The sequence below is a fragment of the Diaphorina citri genome, unplaced genomic scaffold, assembly GCF_000475195.1.
Source record: "Diaphorina citri unplaced genomic scaffold, Diaci psyllid genome assembly version 1.1 scaffold1683, whole genome shotgun sequence".
Lineage (NCBI taxonomy): Eukaryota > Metazoa > Arthropoda > Insecta > Hemiptera > Psyllidae > Diaphorina > Diaphorina citri.
In genome coordinates, this window is record NW_007379109.1 from 32,636 (window position 1) to 48,044 (window position 15,409).

Below are 15,409 nucleotides of genomic sequence, written 5' to 3' on the forward strand. Positions count from 1 at the left end.
CGTCCCTCCGGGAATTTTCTAGCCCGTAGTTTATTCGATCGTGATTAGAGAAAATCAGTGCCTATGTACCTACCTAATTTGTTTAATATTCAGTTTATCATCATTCTTGATTTGATTTTACGTTTTTGATTTTACTTTCATGTAATGATTTAAAATCAAGACTAGAGCCCGTTCTCCCTTTATTCCCAATATAATGTTCATACGAATAGGTATGTAAACATTTTTATGATACTTCAATCATTTCGATGTCCTTTGACAACCAGGTAAACGACGAATTACTAAAGTTGAGCAACTTTTTTGCGTGGTTGGTATCTGCTCAAATTAGTGTTTCTTCGCTCGCGTAATAAAAGATTGTTCTTCCAATGTTGTACAGAGATGTATTGGACATACTTACCTTATCCATACTGCCGTAGTCGACTACCGTATATGAAGGCTACACTCTCTATTTATATTGATATCAAGCATCTTTTTGAACTAGATTAATTATTGGTAGATCTTTGTCTACACTAGCTAGGCTTGAAAATGTTCAGTCTACTTTTCAGTCTGCTTGGACTCTCTTGAGGACCTCCTTGGCCCGTCGATACCTTACCTTTCGATTGTCCCTGCTCAGACGTACCTTGCGAAGAGCTACTGCTTGATGGTTTGGATTGACGTCAATATGAGAGGAACAGACCCGTAGGTGTGCAAATAGTAGAGGCATTCCTCGTACCAGCCGTTTTCAGTGGGGGAGGTCATGGGGGCTTTCAGTTTGGACAGACGAGACGAGAGGTCTCCGCTGTACATGTCACTCTGTGGAGGGTAATGGAAAGCGAAGATGAGAAACTGGGAATACATTTTAAAAAGATAAATAAATGCCGTTTCTTTGTTAGTATATCACAACTTTGGTGCTCACTGCAGCGTTGTAGGATTTTCCAAATATCTCAATAATCTTAATACCTATCTAATATCCAATGTTTACCTACCATGCTGGCACCGGTCGCTATGCGTATTTATATGACATGGCTACTCATTTTCCTCACGAGGCTGAGTGGACCCCTCAACAGCCAGTCACGGAATCAATCGTTAGCATGATATAATTTTTTTGACCCCGCTGGGCTAATACCTATCTAATATCCAATGTTTACCTACCATGCTGGCACCGGTCGCTATGGGTATTTATATGACATGGCTACACATTTTCCTCACGAGGCTGAGTGGACCCCTCAACAGCCAGTCACGGAATCAATCGTTAGCATGATATAATTTTTTTGACCCCGCTGGGAATCGAACCCGGTTCTCCCGCGTGCAAGGCGAGCGCAGTGCCCACTACGCCATGGGAGCTGATATTTGGAGTGAATTAGGACTGATATGAAGCAAAAATCTATTCACCTGAAGAATTTGCAGGATATCAATCAGGGTGGAGTTCTCCCGCTTATCGAAGTGACACTTGGCAAATATGTTCCTCGCATCAGACCAGGCGCCTGCTTTCAGACACGCCTTGCCCCAGACAGTCCACACACTGTTGTAGTCCAGCCCTGCTTTTGTGGATACCTGGGAGACATTTAGAATAGAATACATATAACTTAATTGAAGAGACCTAGGTTGTGAAGGTCCATTACAACTATTGCAATATATCGAATATATGTAATTTCTTGTGAAGTAGTAGTCGTTTACCATACAATTACAGGGTTATCTTTCTTGTGAAACCTGAAACGCTTTCCCTTCTTCTAAAGCCCCAATCTCGACCCTATAGTTTTCAGGCTAATTGAAGAGACCTGGATTGTGAAGGTCCATTATACCTATTGAAATATATCGAATATATGTAATTTCTTGTGAAGAAGTAGTAGTCGTTTCCCATACAATTACAGGGTTATCTTTCTTGTGAAACCTGAAACGCTTTCCCTTCTTCTAAAGCCCCAATCTCGACCCTATAGTTTTCAGGAAGACGCCATCTTGGATTTTCAATGGTTTAGGTACAAGCGCTACCACGCCACCTAGTGTTAAAAAAAATTTGAGTGTTTCACCGCCGTTTTTGTTAAACAGGGTAAACTAAACTTTGTATTTGCCTTTAAAGGAGGGGAAATTAACTTCAAAAGAGGTGTTCGCATTGCACAGGAAAAACGCAACGAATTCGTTAGAAAGCAATACGTTTACATACATTTTATTATTACTTACCTCCAGAGCTAAACTCCAGCGTTCCTCTTTGAGCAGACTATCCCTCAGCTGTCGTAGAGCGTGACTACCGTATATAAAGGCTACACTCTCTATTTATATTGATATCAAGCATCTTTTTGAACTAGATGAATTATTGGTCGATCTTTGTCTACACTAGCTAGGCTTGAAAATGTTCAGTCGACTTTTCAGTTTGCTTGAAGTCTCTTGAGGACCTCCTTGGCCCGTCGATACCTTACCTTTCGATTGTCCCTGTTCAGACGTACCTTGCGAAGAGCTACTGCTACTACTTGATGGTTTGGATTGACCTGGCTTAGATACTTCACCAGATGGAGTTCTATTACTACCAAGAGCACCAAGTTTAGAGAAGTTAGATGGGCTTTCTAAAGGTACTCCAGATGGTCTCTCTACTGAAGACGCCAGACCACTGTCTCTACTAGTCAGCATAAGTTTAGAGAAGTTAGATGGGCTTTCTAAAGGTACTCCAGATGGTCTCTCTACTGAAGACGCCAGACCACTATCTCTACTAGTCAGCATTTTTGGAGAGCCTCTTTCTTGAGCTATCTTACTAGGACTAGGGTCGTCACTTTTGCTAGAGGAGGTTTCCATCTGGCTTAGATACTTCACCAGATGGAGTTCTATTACTACCAAGAGCACCGAGTTTAGAGAAGTTAGATGGGCTTTCTAAAGGTACTCCAGATGGTCTCTCTACTGAAGACGCCAGACCACTGTCTCTACTAGTCAGCCTTGAAGAGTCTCTTTCTTGAGCTATCTTACTAGGACTAGGGTCGTCACTTTTGCTAGAGGAGGTTTCCAAAACTCTACCTCGAGAGATCCCATGATCTTTCTTTGATTTGAGTATTTTTTTACTAGCGGAACCATATTGTTCATCTCTTCTTTTAGGACTAGATGAGATAGATCCTTTTGAGGTGTCCGATCGGGAAAATGCATAAGATTTTGGACTTTTCTGTTCATACGCTTTGAGTACAGATGCTATACTATCAAATTCAGAGCTTGATTCGGTTTTGCCTTGGGCAGAGACAGTCTTGGATTTAGGACTTGCTGTCTGTTGTAAACTTTTCTGTTGATATGCTTTGAGTACAGACGCTATACTATCAAAGTTAGAGCTTGATTCGGGTTTATCTTGAACATATACAGTCTTGGTTTTGCTAGCGTCTGATCTTTCCTTTGTACTCTTCTGTTCGTATGCTTTCAGTACTGATGCAATACTAGCATAGCTACTTTGCTCGGTAGAAAGCTTACTAGGGCCTGCTTTCCCTTGATATCTATCCTGAGAAGAGGAAGGTGTGCTTTCGCTTGACGAGATTCTTTGACTATTACCAGACTGTCTGACATTCCCACTAGTACTGGGTTGGCCATCACCAGACTGTCTGATATTCCCACTAGTGCTCTACTTTGCTCGGTAGAAAGCTTACTAGGGCCTGCTTTCCCTTGATATTTATCCTGAGAAGAGGAAGGTGTGCTTTCGCTTGATGAGATTCTTTGACTATTACCAGACTGTCTGACATTCCCACTAGTACTGGGTTGGCCATCACCAGACTGTCTGATATTCCCACTAGTGCTGGATTTAGCACCCGTTTTCTCTCGTACAGACCCATTCTTGGAGTCATACTTCGGACCTTTTTGCTTCGCCTCTTCTTCCGATTTCCGATTTTGTTCCGATTCCGTCAATTTGGATTCTTCGAGGGCGATTTTTTTCGTGCAAATATTCAAGATGGTCGTCTGATTGAGAAGTTTTGCCTGCTGAGCGATGATACGAATATCGTCGAGTCTGTTGTGTTTGACGCTCAGTAGATAGGCAGACTTCAGCTTGCCTGCTTCGATGAACATTGAGATCTGTGGGTGAGAGATTTATATTTTATTAGTGCATAAAAAGGGAGGGGGAAGAGGTGGAAAGAGAGGAGAGGGAGGGAGGGAGAGAGAGAGAGAGAGGTAAAAAAAATGGATACGATATGAAAGAATTACCTGCAAAGGTATTTTCGACAGGAGACAAATCAGCTGTTCTACTTGAGCCGGTTTCTGGCGGATAGCTGCTACCAGAATGTCATCACAGGATCTACCTAGATCTTGCTTGAGACTTGCTATCATATCCTTGATGTCCTGGAGGCGAGATTGTTTGGCTAGAAGTCTGACAAGTTCGGAGTAGATAGACACCGGGTTTAACTTGAGCGCTGAAACCGTCCTGAAGCAAAAGAGGAAGGATAATAGACTAGAAATAAAAGATATTATATTGCCAACCTAGTTGGCTTGGTTGATAGCGCGTCTGCCTTGTAAGCGCTAGGCCGCGGGTTCGATTCCCGCCTGGGGCGGATTTTATTCTGAACGGATAATGTTCGTTTTCGGAACGGCTAGCTTTCTCTTATCCTGTCTTCCTTCTCTCTTCGGTTTCGGGACGATAAGGCCTTAGCAGTTAGTTCCCTCTCTCAAACCTCTTTTTTTTAATAATAATAAAAATAAAATCACACACAGTTAAAATTTCTTTAAAAAAATTGTCAAAGTATTCAACTCAGAAACTTACTCTTTGCATAGATCCCGATATTTCTGACTCGTCCCATCTTCTCTTCCCATATCGAGTGAGATAATATCCAGCAGCAGTGCAGCTTTCTCATCCGCACCTCCAAACAGAGTGGGTACTCTAGTGGAGGATCTATTGGCCATCTCGTCACTAGTGGACACAATAGTGGAGACGAGTTTGGTTTGATAGTGGAAGAGAAGAAGCTGCTTGTCCAATTCTGTCGCGGACATGTGCATGCCCAGTTGATTTCCTTCCGAATAGAACAGAAAATAAATACTTTATTTAGACTGCCAAAGTAGGACTGAGGAGTCCGTTTTTGTGTTGAGAAGACGCCATCTTGGATTTTCAATGGTTTAAGTACAAGCGCTACCACGCCACCTAGTGTTAAAAAAATTTGAGTGTTTCACCGCCGTTTTTGTTAAACAGGGTAAACTAAACTTTGTATTTGCCTTTAAAGGAGGGGGAAATTAACTTCAAAAGAGGTGTTCGCATTGCACAGGAAAAACACAACGAATTCGTTAGAAAGCAATACATTTACATACATTTTATTATTACTTACCTCCAGAGCTAAACTCCAGCGTTCCTCTTTGAGCAGACTATCCCTCAGCTGTCGTAGAGCGTTCAGACCCACTAGTGGCTTGTCCGGTATCAAGTGACAGCAGTTATTGGTCACCAGAATCGACAGCAGGTTCACCTGAGTGCATATCTCGTCTAGAGTGGCACTCTCTATTCCATGCACGTCGTAGATAACTTTACACGCCAGCACGAGACACTTGATCATACGAATCACGAACCCATAGTCTGAAATCAAGTTTAAAAAAATAGCTCGTCAGTGTTTACTTGCTAAGGTTTTTAATGACGGGGGTTTTCCCCTAAATTTGGCAACAAGCTACACGCCTACTCACTCACATTAACCTAACCTAGCCTGAATGGGGCCGAGAAAAGCCAACAAAAAATTGCCCAGATGTTCACCCGTCCACCTACCAACCACGCGCAAGATTCCTAAACTTCAGTGAACAGATAAAGTTCGTTCTCGGAACGCCTAGCTTTCTCCTGTTAATCTTCTCTTTTCTCTTTCGGGGCGATAATACCTAAGCAATTACAGTTTCCTCTATCAAACCTCTTCAAAAGAAACCTGAGTGCATATCTCATCTAGCGTGACACTCTCTATCCCATGTACATCGTAGATCACTTTACACGCTAGCACGAGACACTTGATCATACGAATCACGAACCCATAGTCTGAAATCAAGTTTAAAAAAAAATAGCTCGTCAGTGTTTACTTGCTAAGGTTTTTAATGACGGGGGTTTCCCCCCTAAATTTGGCAACAAGCTACACGCCTACTCACTCACATTAACCTAACCTAGCCTGAATGGGGCCGAGAAAAGCCAACAAAAAATTGCCCAGATGTTCACCCGTCCACCTACCAACCACGCGCAAGGTTCCTAAACTTCAGTGAACAGATAAAGTTCGTTCTCGGAACGCCGAGCTTTCTCCTGTTAATCTTCTCTTTTCTCTTTCGGGGCGATAATACCTAAGCAATTACAGTTTCCTCTATCAAACCTCTTCAAAAGAGAGAGAAAAAAAAATCAAATCAGCAGCCTACCTATTTCTCTGTTGGAAGGTTTCATCACATGTAGCAGAGAAGTGCAAGTTTCACACAAATACATAGCGAGCGTAGTGTTGTTTGAATGGAACTTCAATATGGACAAACACAGCGACACACTAGGCGCATACTCGTAGCTGAATTCCTCACGCAGTGTTGTATTGTAGTTGAATTCCTCCCGTAGTGTTGTGTTGTAGTTGAATTCCTCTCGTAGTGTTGGCTCGGAAGATTGGAAGGTGGGATGGTCTGTGCCGTCGGAAGGGCTGAGGCAGGTAATCTCGAGTTGTGCAATGCGAGGGGAGGCATACTGATGGCACTGTGTACAGACACGTACTGCCACACCACCGTAGCCTGATACCTGAGGGAATAAAATCAAAAAAAAAATATTAGACAGCCTAGTTAGTTTGGAGGGTAGAGCGTCTGCCTTGTAAATGCTAGGTCGCGAGTTCGATTGTCGCCCGGGGCGGATTTAATGCTAAACAGATAAGTTTAAAGGTGGGATGGTCTGTGCCGTCGGAAGGACTGAGGCAGGTAATCTCGAGTTGTACAATGCGAGGGGAGGAATACTGATGGCACTGTGTACAGACACGTACTGCCACACCACCGTAGCCTGATACCTGAGGGAATAAAATCAAAAAAAAATATATTAGACAGCCTAGTTAGTTTGGATTTGGAGGGTAGAGCGTCTGCCTTGTAAATGCTAGGTCGCGAGTTCGATTGTCGCCCGGGGCGGATTTAATGCTAAACAGATAAGTTTCGTTTTCAGAATACACCAGTTCCTCACAAATGTTAAAGTTAAGCAACATTTAGCGTGCTTGGTATCTGGACGGGTGGTTATTTTGGGATGCACTCAAACTCGTGACAACAGTTGAAAAGCTGATTAAAATTTCAGCGGAAAAAGCACGAAATATGACAGTTGAATTTTATATTTTCTTCCAATAGGTATTGACCATCTCTGTGTGGCTGAATGTTTACGAGCGCTGACTCTCAATATGAAAATACTGAGTTCGAATCCCAGCGGAGGCGGAAATTTTATTTTTCTGGTTCTCCTATTTATGCATGTCCTCCTCACACTTGCCTTCATTTTATTCTGGGAGCAAGCGCCGCACACTAGTCGTCCGCAGCGTCTACAATGATGTCGTCTATTGAACATGGAGAATATGGTCACTCTGCAAACCATACACTGGGTACACTCTGAAACCAACAGACACTTTAAATTTTAATTGGTCAGCTCCCATGGCGTAGTGGTCACTGCGCTCGCCTTGCACGCGGGAGACCCGGGTTCGATTCCCGGCGGAGTCAAGAAATTTGTATCATGCAAATGATTGATTCCGTGACTGGCTGTTGCGGGGCCCACTCAGCCTCGTGAGGAAAATGAGTAGCTATGACATATAAATGCGCATAGCGACCGGTGCCAGCATGGTAGGTAAACATTGGATTTTAGGATTATTGAGATATTGGAAAAATCCTACAATGCTGCAGTGAGCACCAAAGTTGTGACATAAACATAATAACACAAAGAAACAGCATTTACATTGTAATAATAAAGGAAGGACGGACTAAAAATTGCGATTTACCCAGAGGGCCATCGAGAGATGTATTTTGGGAATTACTAGGATCATGGGCGTATCCAGCATCGGGTTTGGGGGGGGGGGAGGCCGCGGTTAACGGGTGGGACGCCCCAGGGTTTGACCCTACATAATTATCAATCCTCGTGTCCAAGTTCGAGCGACTTTGGGCTTGAAATCTAAAGACTGAAACCTTCCAACCTCTTTTTGAGCATTTTTAAACGCTTATCATCAAATAGCCGCCGAACCATACACAGAAGGGGCTTTTTGATAATACCACCTCGTTTAACCTATGTAACATCATTGAGGGATCCACATGGATCTTTGGAAGAGCGGGAAGTGACAAGAGAACTAAAACATATTCTAAAGCACAGTTCTAACTACTGACCATTGACGATGAGCCTGAGCGCAGTCTACATCACAGACACATTCTGGCGTGTACGAAGCAGGGCATCGATTCGCTCTGTCAAGTCAAGATCGACCTGAAATGAGATATGGAAGGGGTACTGCGCCATAATATATAAACATTGTTTACACATCAACGCAATCACGCGAACTCACACATAAAGAACAATACCATTTAATAATGCTTGAAGTCAGAGGTGTTACAAGTTAGACAGCCTTTTGATATATCTCCTTGGCGAAAGTGCCACAGAAAGGAATAATAAAATACGACTATAACTTCAGGAATCTTGTCAGGGACAGTATCAGCAGGTATCAGATAGGGATTGATATGGGCTAGGGCTTTCTACAACATAAAGTTAGCTCCGGGCGGGAATCGAATACGCGACCTAGCGCTTACCCATCAGACTTGGCATTAAATCGAATAAATAATAAGTATCCAACAAACCTGCAGGAATGTTATCAGGGACAGTATCAGCGGGTATCAGATAGGGCTTGATATGGACTAGGATTTTCTCCAGCAGAGAGAGTCGAGTGAGAAGTATCAGTTGCTCAATGAGAAGATAGGGGTGACTTATCAGGTGACGGTAAAGCTTCTGTAAGAACAACAACACAATGGTTACAAAAAACATTAGACTCGTGTGGTGTGTCATAGCATGCCCACCCCACAGTATGCCTCTCATCAGATAGGCGAGAAGAGATACTTTCCATTTAGGTGCTGGATCAACACGAGAGCACCAGAAAGTAACCCGTTGAAAAAATAATTGCAATCGAAAAATAAGTACCAATTTTCATCAATGGTGGGGATCGAACCCGGGACCTTCTGCATGGCAAGCAAGTGCGTTATCACTGGGCTGACCGTGTCCCCATATCTACTTTTAGGGAAGTTGGAAAAATCACTAAACTCACTTGATCTCCATTATCCATCAGACTGAGTATGTCCACACCGATCACAGTTCTCATATATCGCTCATAATTTTCTCCGCTCTGCTCTGTACAGCTGGACAAGGCTTGACTGACTATGACTTTCACATAGGTGACGTCACAATCTGATGAGATCATTCGACTGCACAGCTCCCTCAAATCAGTCGGGGTGAGAGAACTGCACAAGTCTTCCGCTAAACATTGATTGTGTGTTGATAGGAGGAAGATGACGTACTGTTGAAGCACCTGAAACAAGGATTGGATGTGTGTCAAGCTAAACTTTGGTATAACGTAGCAAGTAAGTAAGGAACTTTCATTGTGTCAGCACGAATGCCTGTCATAAATGCCCTTCCCTGATTAATACATTTCTCTAAATTTTATGCCATAACTTGGACTCGAGCCACCAACCTCCAGATCCGAAAACCTCTACACATCAGTCGGGGCGAGAGAACTGCACAAGTCTTCCGCTAAACATTGATTGTGTGTGGATAGGAGGAAGATGACGTACTGTTGAAGCACCTGAAACAAGGATTGGATGTGTGTCAAGCTAAACTTTGGTATAACGTAGCAAGTAAGTAAGGAACTTTCATTGTGTCAGCACGAATGCCTGTCATAAATGCCCTTCCCTGATTAATACATTTCTCTAAATTTTATGCCATAACTTGGACTCGAGCCACCAACCTCCAGATCCGAAAACCTCTACACTACACTAACCAGATCACCACTGAGTTGATGTTATAACTTACTTAACATTAAATAAGTGGAACGCAAACCTTCACACCCCTTAGTAGAAAATGTAGAAATACCCGAATACCTGCTCGAACAGTTGATACGTTAGCTTTCCGGCCAGGTCCAGGTCGAATAATTTGACGAACTCAAATGATTCGACAGATTAAGTCTATATTTACCTCTAAATCAGGGCTAGCTTCATGGGGCAGGTTTCTATACACGCACCATCTCTGTGCCAGATCTACATCTTGGCTGGAAATAAATAAAAACAACTCACCTGTCGATTCCAAGATCAGCAAAGCATGGGTCCACATGAGATTGTACAAATTGATCAAAAACACGGTACAATCCTCTCCCTGAACAAAGTTTCGTACATCTATTGCCCGCAGACTTTCCATTGCCATGACAACGTTCATAGTGCGTTCATTTTGTACTAGTTTGGCGGCCATTTCACGAGTGATGACGTCATGAGGTTTGAATTCGGCTAGAAGTTGCGATAGGAGATCTTGCACAGTGTCCTGGGCCGGTAATGTGAATGAGGTAGCCTGAGAATAGAAAGAAGTTTTCGTTTTCGTTTTCGTTTTCCATACAACCCAATAGTTCAAATAGACCTTCACAATGTTACAGAATCTTCAATCAAGTACAAGAATAGAATAGGATTCAAATAGAATAGAATTCTGAAACAACTGCTACATTAGGTGTGGTCTGTGTCGTAGCAAGCCCATCCCGCAGTATGCCTGTCATCAGATGGGCGAGAAGAGACACAATACTTCCCACAAAAAAATGAACTATACAAGATTGTTCTTGAGACTTCAAAAATCTTGCTAGGATTAGTTAAAAGCTAATAGGATGTTAAAACCATGGAAAATTGAAAGGAGGAAATTATTAACTTCGAAGCTTTATGTAAAATCAATAAAAAATCAGATCTGAAAAATGTAAACAAATGTTGTTTACCTTCACATAACCTGAAATATCTTTTTGTGACGTCATCAGTCCTGCAGTCTATTAGGGGCTGGTAAAAAACGAGTACAATTTTTTGTCGATGGTGCTTCTGCAAGAGAGCGTTACCACCGGGCTAACCGTGTTTACCTTTGCATCGGATTTGTTGAGTACAATGATTTCATCAAGACATTGAGGAGTTCTATTCAGAGGTATTCCGCCTGTACAATAGTTTACCACATGATAAGCTAGGTTCACAAAGGGGAGATCTAGAGAGCTGATGGGTTCGTTTCGGATGAATATTGACTGGCCTATTTTAGATGAGAGATTTTGTTCCACACTGTTGAGCAAATTTCCTGAAAAGAAAGTAAAAAAAAAAATATACAAAGATAATTATGATGAAATTCTGTCCTGCCTTGGAAGCCAGCAATGACACTGTAGGGAAATATTGGAATGCGAGAGGAAAAACGGCCTAATGGTCAAAGATCTCCCAATGGTTGAAGAAAATAATAAAATATTTTTTTAGTTCTGACCAAGTTTTGATTGGAACGGTTTTCTCCTGTGAAGGGAAAAAGTAGTCGATTAGTACGTCATTACGTATTTGGTAGTGAAACTTTGGAACTTACCCTTGTGGTCTGACATGATTGAGTCAATGGAAGACAAGTACAGGAACATTTTCTGCATTCTCGAACTGAACGGTTTTGTTTCTGAAACAAAGAATAGAATATTATGCTGATGGGAATTTAGTTTGTACTGAAACAACTTTTGTTTATACTGAAAGATCAGAATGAAAGAAACAAGACTTAAGTAATAAAGGACACTAAACACATTATCAAATCATGGAAGGGCCAGCCTAGTTAGCTTGGTTGGTAGCGCGTCTGCCTTGTAAGCGCAAGGCCGCGGGTTCGATTCCCAACCGGGGCGAATTTTATCCCTAAGGGATAATGTTCGTTCTAGGAACGGCTGGCTTTCTCCTATCCTGTCTTCCTTCTCTCTTCGATTTTGGGACGATAAGACCTTGACAGTTACAGTTCCCTCTATCAAACCTCTAAAAAAATGGAAAGTAAAAAATCCTGGAACTTTTCAATCTAGGGAATAACAATAAGTTTCATTGCAATTGAATTGAAAAATGGAACTTACCTCCGAATCTTCAGTCAAAACTTACCCTCGCTCACATCTCCCTCCAAATCAAGATAAGGTGATTGTTTAATAACATTGACCATCATGACGAAATAATCTTCCAATCTTCTCGAATCTGCCCCATGGATCTCTCTCATTAGTCTCTCCAGAGATCGCCAGAACAGTAGGGTCATGTGACTCGAACCCGATGCTGTAAAGTCGACCAGGGTAGTATGTGGAAGTACCAGGTCGTCGTCTACACACTGGGTCAGCTCGGACTGTTTGTCGGACAAATGGGCTAGTAGTGTGGGGAAGTTGGTTAGATCTGTGGAAATCAAGCAAATTGTGAAAGCTGATTGTTAACCTAATGGAAAAGGCTGATGGTGGGTTTCACCAATGACTCAATGAGAGATTTCACTAAATGGGAGATTTTCAATGATCCAAAAAGGAGTTTTTAATTATACAAAAAGGAATTTTTAATTATCTAAAAACTCCTTTTTGGATCATTAAAATTCTCCCATAAGTGAAATCTCTCATTAAGTCATTGGTGAAATCCACCATGAGTGGGATAATATGACATTTTTTATGGTCTTAATACCAACTTGGGGGATGTTTGACTAATGTTTTGGGTTCTGTAAACAAATTGTGCTGTTTTCTACCCTCCTGGGAATCGAACCAGGACTATATTGCCATTTTAATAACTAAACTACGTTGATATACCTACCATCACAGGTACTAGAATCAATCTTGATAATAGAAAGCAACCTCTCACTCTTATCATATGGCATAGGAACATTGCAGATAATATCAGTCAGAATTTTCAGTCTATGAAAGTGTTACACACATACCTTTGCCAAGTTGTCAAGTATTCCTCCCATTACAATATCATAGTCTGCTACATAGGTTACAATGTGTCTATCTATTCTAATGACATCATCAGTATTGGGAGATGATTTATTCTGTTTGGTAAAGTTCAGGTTCAAGTTGAAAGTGATTTGATCCAAGATTTGCACATCTGAAAATAAAGCAAAGGTGAAAAATTTGGACCACAGGTACTTTCTCATTACTTTAGTAATAGAAAGTAAAAAAAAAAAAAAAAAACAATCATCGCTGGGTGGGAGTTGAACAGATTTCTTGTCTTTGCCTTTGGTGGGGGTTTGAGCGATTGCGTTAACCTGGAGGAAAGGTTAAATATAGGGCGTAAACACATAAATATGGTGACCTGGTGATCTAGGAGGGCCATGGATGTAAATTTGAAAAATAATGTGCCTTTCAGTGTAACTAAATAAAAATAAAATATAACTAAGATTTTTTACTTTCTATTTTAAAAGAGGTTTGACAGAGGAAACTGTAACTGCTAGGGTCTTATCGTCCCGAAATGGAAGAGAGAAGGAAGACAGGATAGGAGACCAGCCGTTAAGAGAACAAATATTATCCCACCAGTTTGGCCACAGGTCGCTCAAATTTTGCTCACAGTTTATTAATGCAGGTTAAATAATGTAAATAGAAATATTGTACCCGGAGGTTTTTCCTCACTCTAAATTCTGAATTTTGAAACAAATCGCCAAATGTGCCTTTTCAGCTCAAGAAAAGCTGGAAAAGGTATTTAATTGCAATGATTTTACTTAATAGTAATAAAATCTGCCAGCTTAGTTAGCTCAAAGGGTAGCGCTTCTGTCTTGTGTGTGCCAGGTCGTGGGTTCAATTCCCACCCGGGGAGAACTTTATTCTAAACGGATAATGTTCGTTTTCAGTTTCCCCAATCCTGTGCTTCTCCTCTCTTCGAGTTAGCACTTTAAATTTTAATTGGTCAGCTCCCATGGCGTAGTGGTCACTGCGCTCGCCTTGCACGCGGGAGACCCGGGTTCGATTCCCGGCGGAGTCATCGATAGGTTCGTACTATTTTGAGATTTTAACCCTTTGTCCACTAGGCCTGTTTCGAACCTGCAACTTGACTTCGCTTACAGTGAACCACAATTGATTTTTAAATTAAATTAAAAGACATGTAAATTCAATAAGATTGATCTTTGGTTGTTTCAGATCATCCTGGTGCAGTAACAAGTACATCCGAGGTGCTTACAGTCATACGACAACCTTGTGTGATGAACTAGGCATCACTACACACAATCTCACCAAACCTGTACCATTGAAACAGGTAAGATATGTGTCAGACATTTCTTCAAAACTATTACCTAAAAAAAAACTTTTTCCAAGTTTGAAGAACCAAGTAGGGTTTCCATGACCGCTGCTGAGTTCCCCCGCTGAATAGCGAAAGATCCTTTAACTTTTTCCAAGTTTGAAGAACCAAGTAGGGTTTCCATGACCGCTGCTGAGTTCCCCCGCTGAATAGCGAAAGATCCTTTGTGTGAGGAAGGCAGCGGCCCTTTTGTCTTCCGTTTTTTCTCCCAGCCACTTCCCGACATCTTTTGTGTCAGCCTAGTTAGCTTGAAGGGTAGCGCGTCTGCCTTGTAAACGCTAGGTCGTAGATTATCGCCCGGGGAAAAACTTTATCCTAAACAGATAAGGTGATAAGGTTCGTTCTCGTGACTGACCGGCTGGCTTTTTCCTTGTTGCGGTTCCCTCTATCAAGTTTTGAATCGTGGTGTTCTTTTTTGAACAGTACCTATTTGTTTTTGTTTGTTTGTTTCCTCAAAGGACCACGGTTTCTGTCAACTCTATTGTTTCTGATTTCTCTTGTGCTCGATAGGTTGGTACTATTTTGAGATTTTAACCCTTTGTCCACTAGGCCTGTTTCGAACCTGCAACTTGTCTTCGCTTACAGTGAACCACAATTGATTTTTAAATTAAATTAAAAGACATGTAAATTCAATAAGATTGATCTTTGGTTGTTTCAGATCATCCTGGTCCAGTAACAAGTACATCCGAGGTGCTTACAGTCATACGACAACCTTGTGTGACGAACTAGGCATCACTACACACAATCTCACCAAACCTGTACCATTGAAACAGGTAAGATATGTGTCAGACATTTCTTCAAAACTATTACCTAAAAAAAAACTTTTTCCAAGTTTGAAGAACCAAGTAGGGTTTCCATGACCGCTGCTGAGTTCCCCCGCTGAATAGCGAAAGATCCTTTGTGTGAGGAAGGCAGCGGCCCTTTTGTCTTCCGTTTTTTCTCCCAGCCACTTCCCGACATCTTTTGTGTCAGCCTAGTTAGCTTGAAGGGTAGCGCGTCTGCCTTGTAAACGCTAGGTCGTAGATTATCGCCCGGGGAAAAACTTTATCCTAAACAGATAAGGTGATAAGGTTCGTTCTCGTGACTGACCGGCTGGCTTTTTCCTTGTTGCGGTTCCCTCTATCAAGTTTTGAATCGTGGTGTTCTTTTTTGAACAGTACCTATTTGTTTTTGTTTGTTTGTTTCCTCAAAGGACCACGGTTTCTGTCAACTCTATTGTTTCTGATTTCTCTTGTGC

At 41.8% G+C, this 15,409-nt stretch overlaps 2 protein-coding genes across 2 annotated transcripts in view; both read right to left on the minus strand.

The window, feature by feature from the left end:
- Positions 1-267: 267 nt before the first annotated feature.
- LOC113470595 (flocculation protein FLO11-like) lies at positions 268-4,931 on the minus strand. Its single transcript, XM_026829144.1, has 5 exons — positions 4,691-4,931; positions 4,138-4,354; positions 3,708-4,008; positions 2,759-3,534; positions 268-650 (listed from the first exon to the last, which is right to left on the minus strand). Exons 1-5 carry the CDS (start codon positions 4,921-4,923, stop codon positions 507-509), a joined length of 1,671 nt encoding a protein of 556 aa, XP_026684945.1. The 5' UTR covers positions 4,924-4,931; the 3' UTR covers positions 268-506.
- A 122-nt stretch (positions 4,932-5,053) lies between these two features.
- Positions 5,054-15,409, minus strand: part of LOC103516861 — a 25,393-nt gene continuing 15,037 nt past the window's right edge. The window contains exons 10-19 of the mRNA XM_026829148.1: positions 11,007-11,212; positions 10,097-10,462; positions 9,174-9,434; positions 8,713-8,860; positions 7,373-7,488; positions 6,771-6,911; positions 6,403-6,652; positions 5,831-5,929; positions 5,247-5,488; positions 5,054-5,065 (exon numbers count right to left, since the gene is read on the minus strand). Coding sequence (XP_026684949.1) covers positions 5,054-5,065; positions 5,247-5,488; positions 5,831-5,929; positions 6,403-6,652; positions 6,771-6,911; positions 7,373-7,488; positions 8,713-8,860; positions 9,174-9,434; positions 10,097-10,462; positions 11,007-11,212 — 1,841 coding nt within the window. The remainder of the gene's footprint in view (positions 5,066-5,246; positions 5,489-5,830; positions 5,930-6,402; positions 6,653-6,770; positions 6,912-7,372; positions 7,489-8,712; positions 8,861-9,173; positions 9,435-10,096; positions 10,463-11,006; positions 11,213-15,409) is intronic.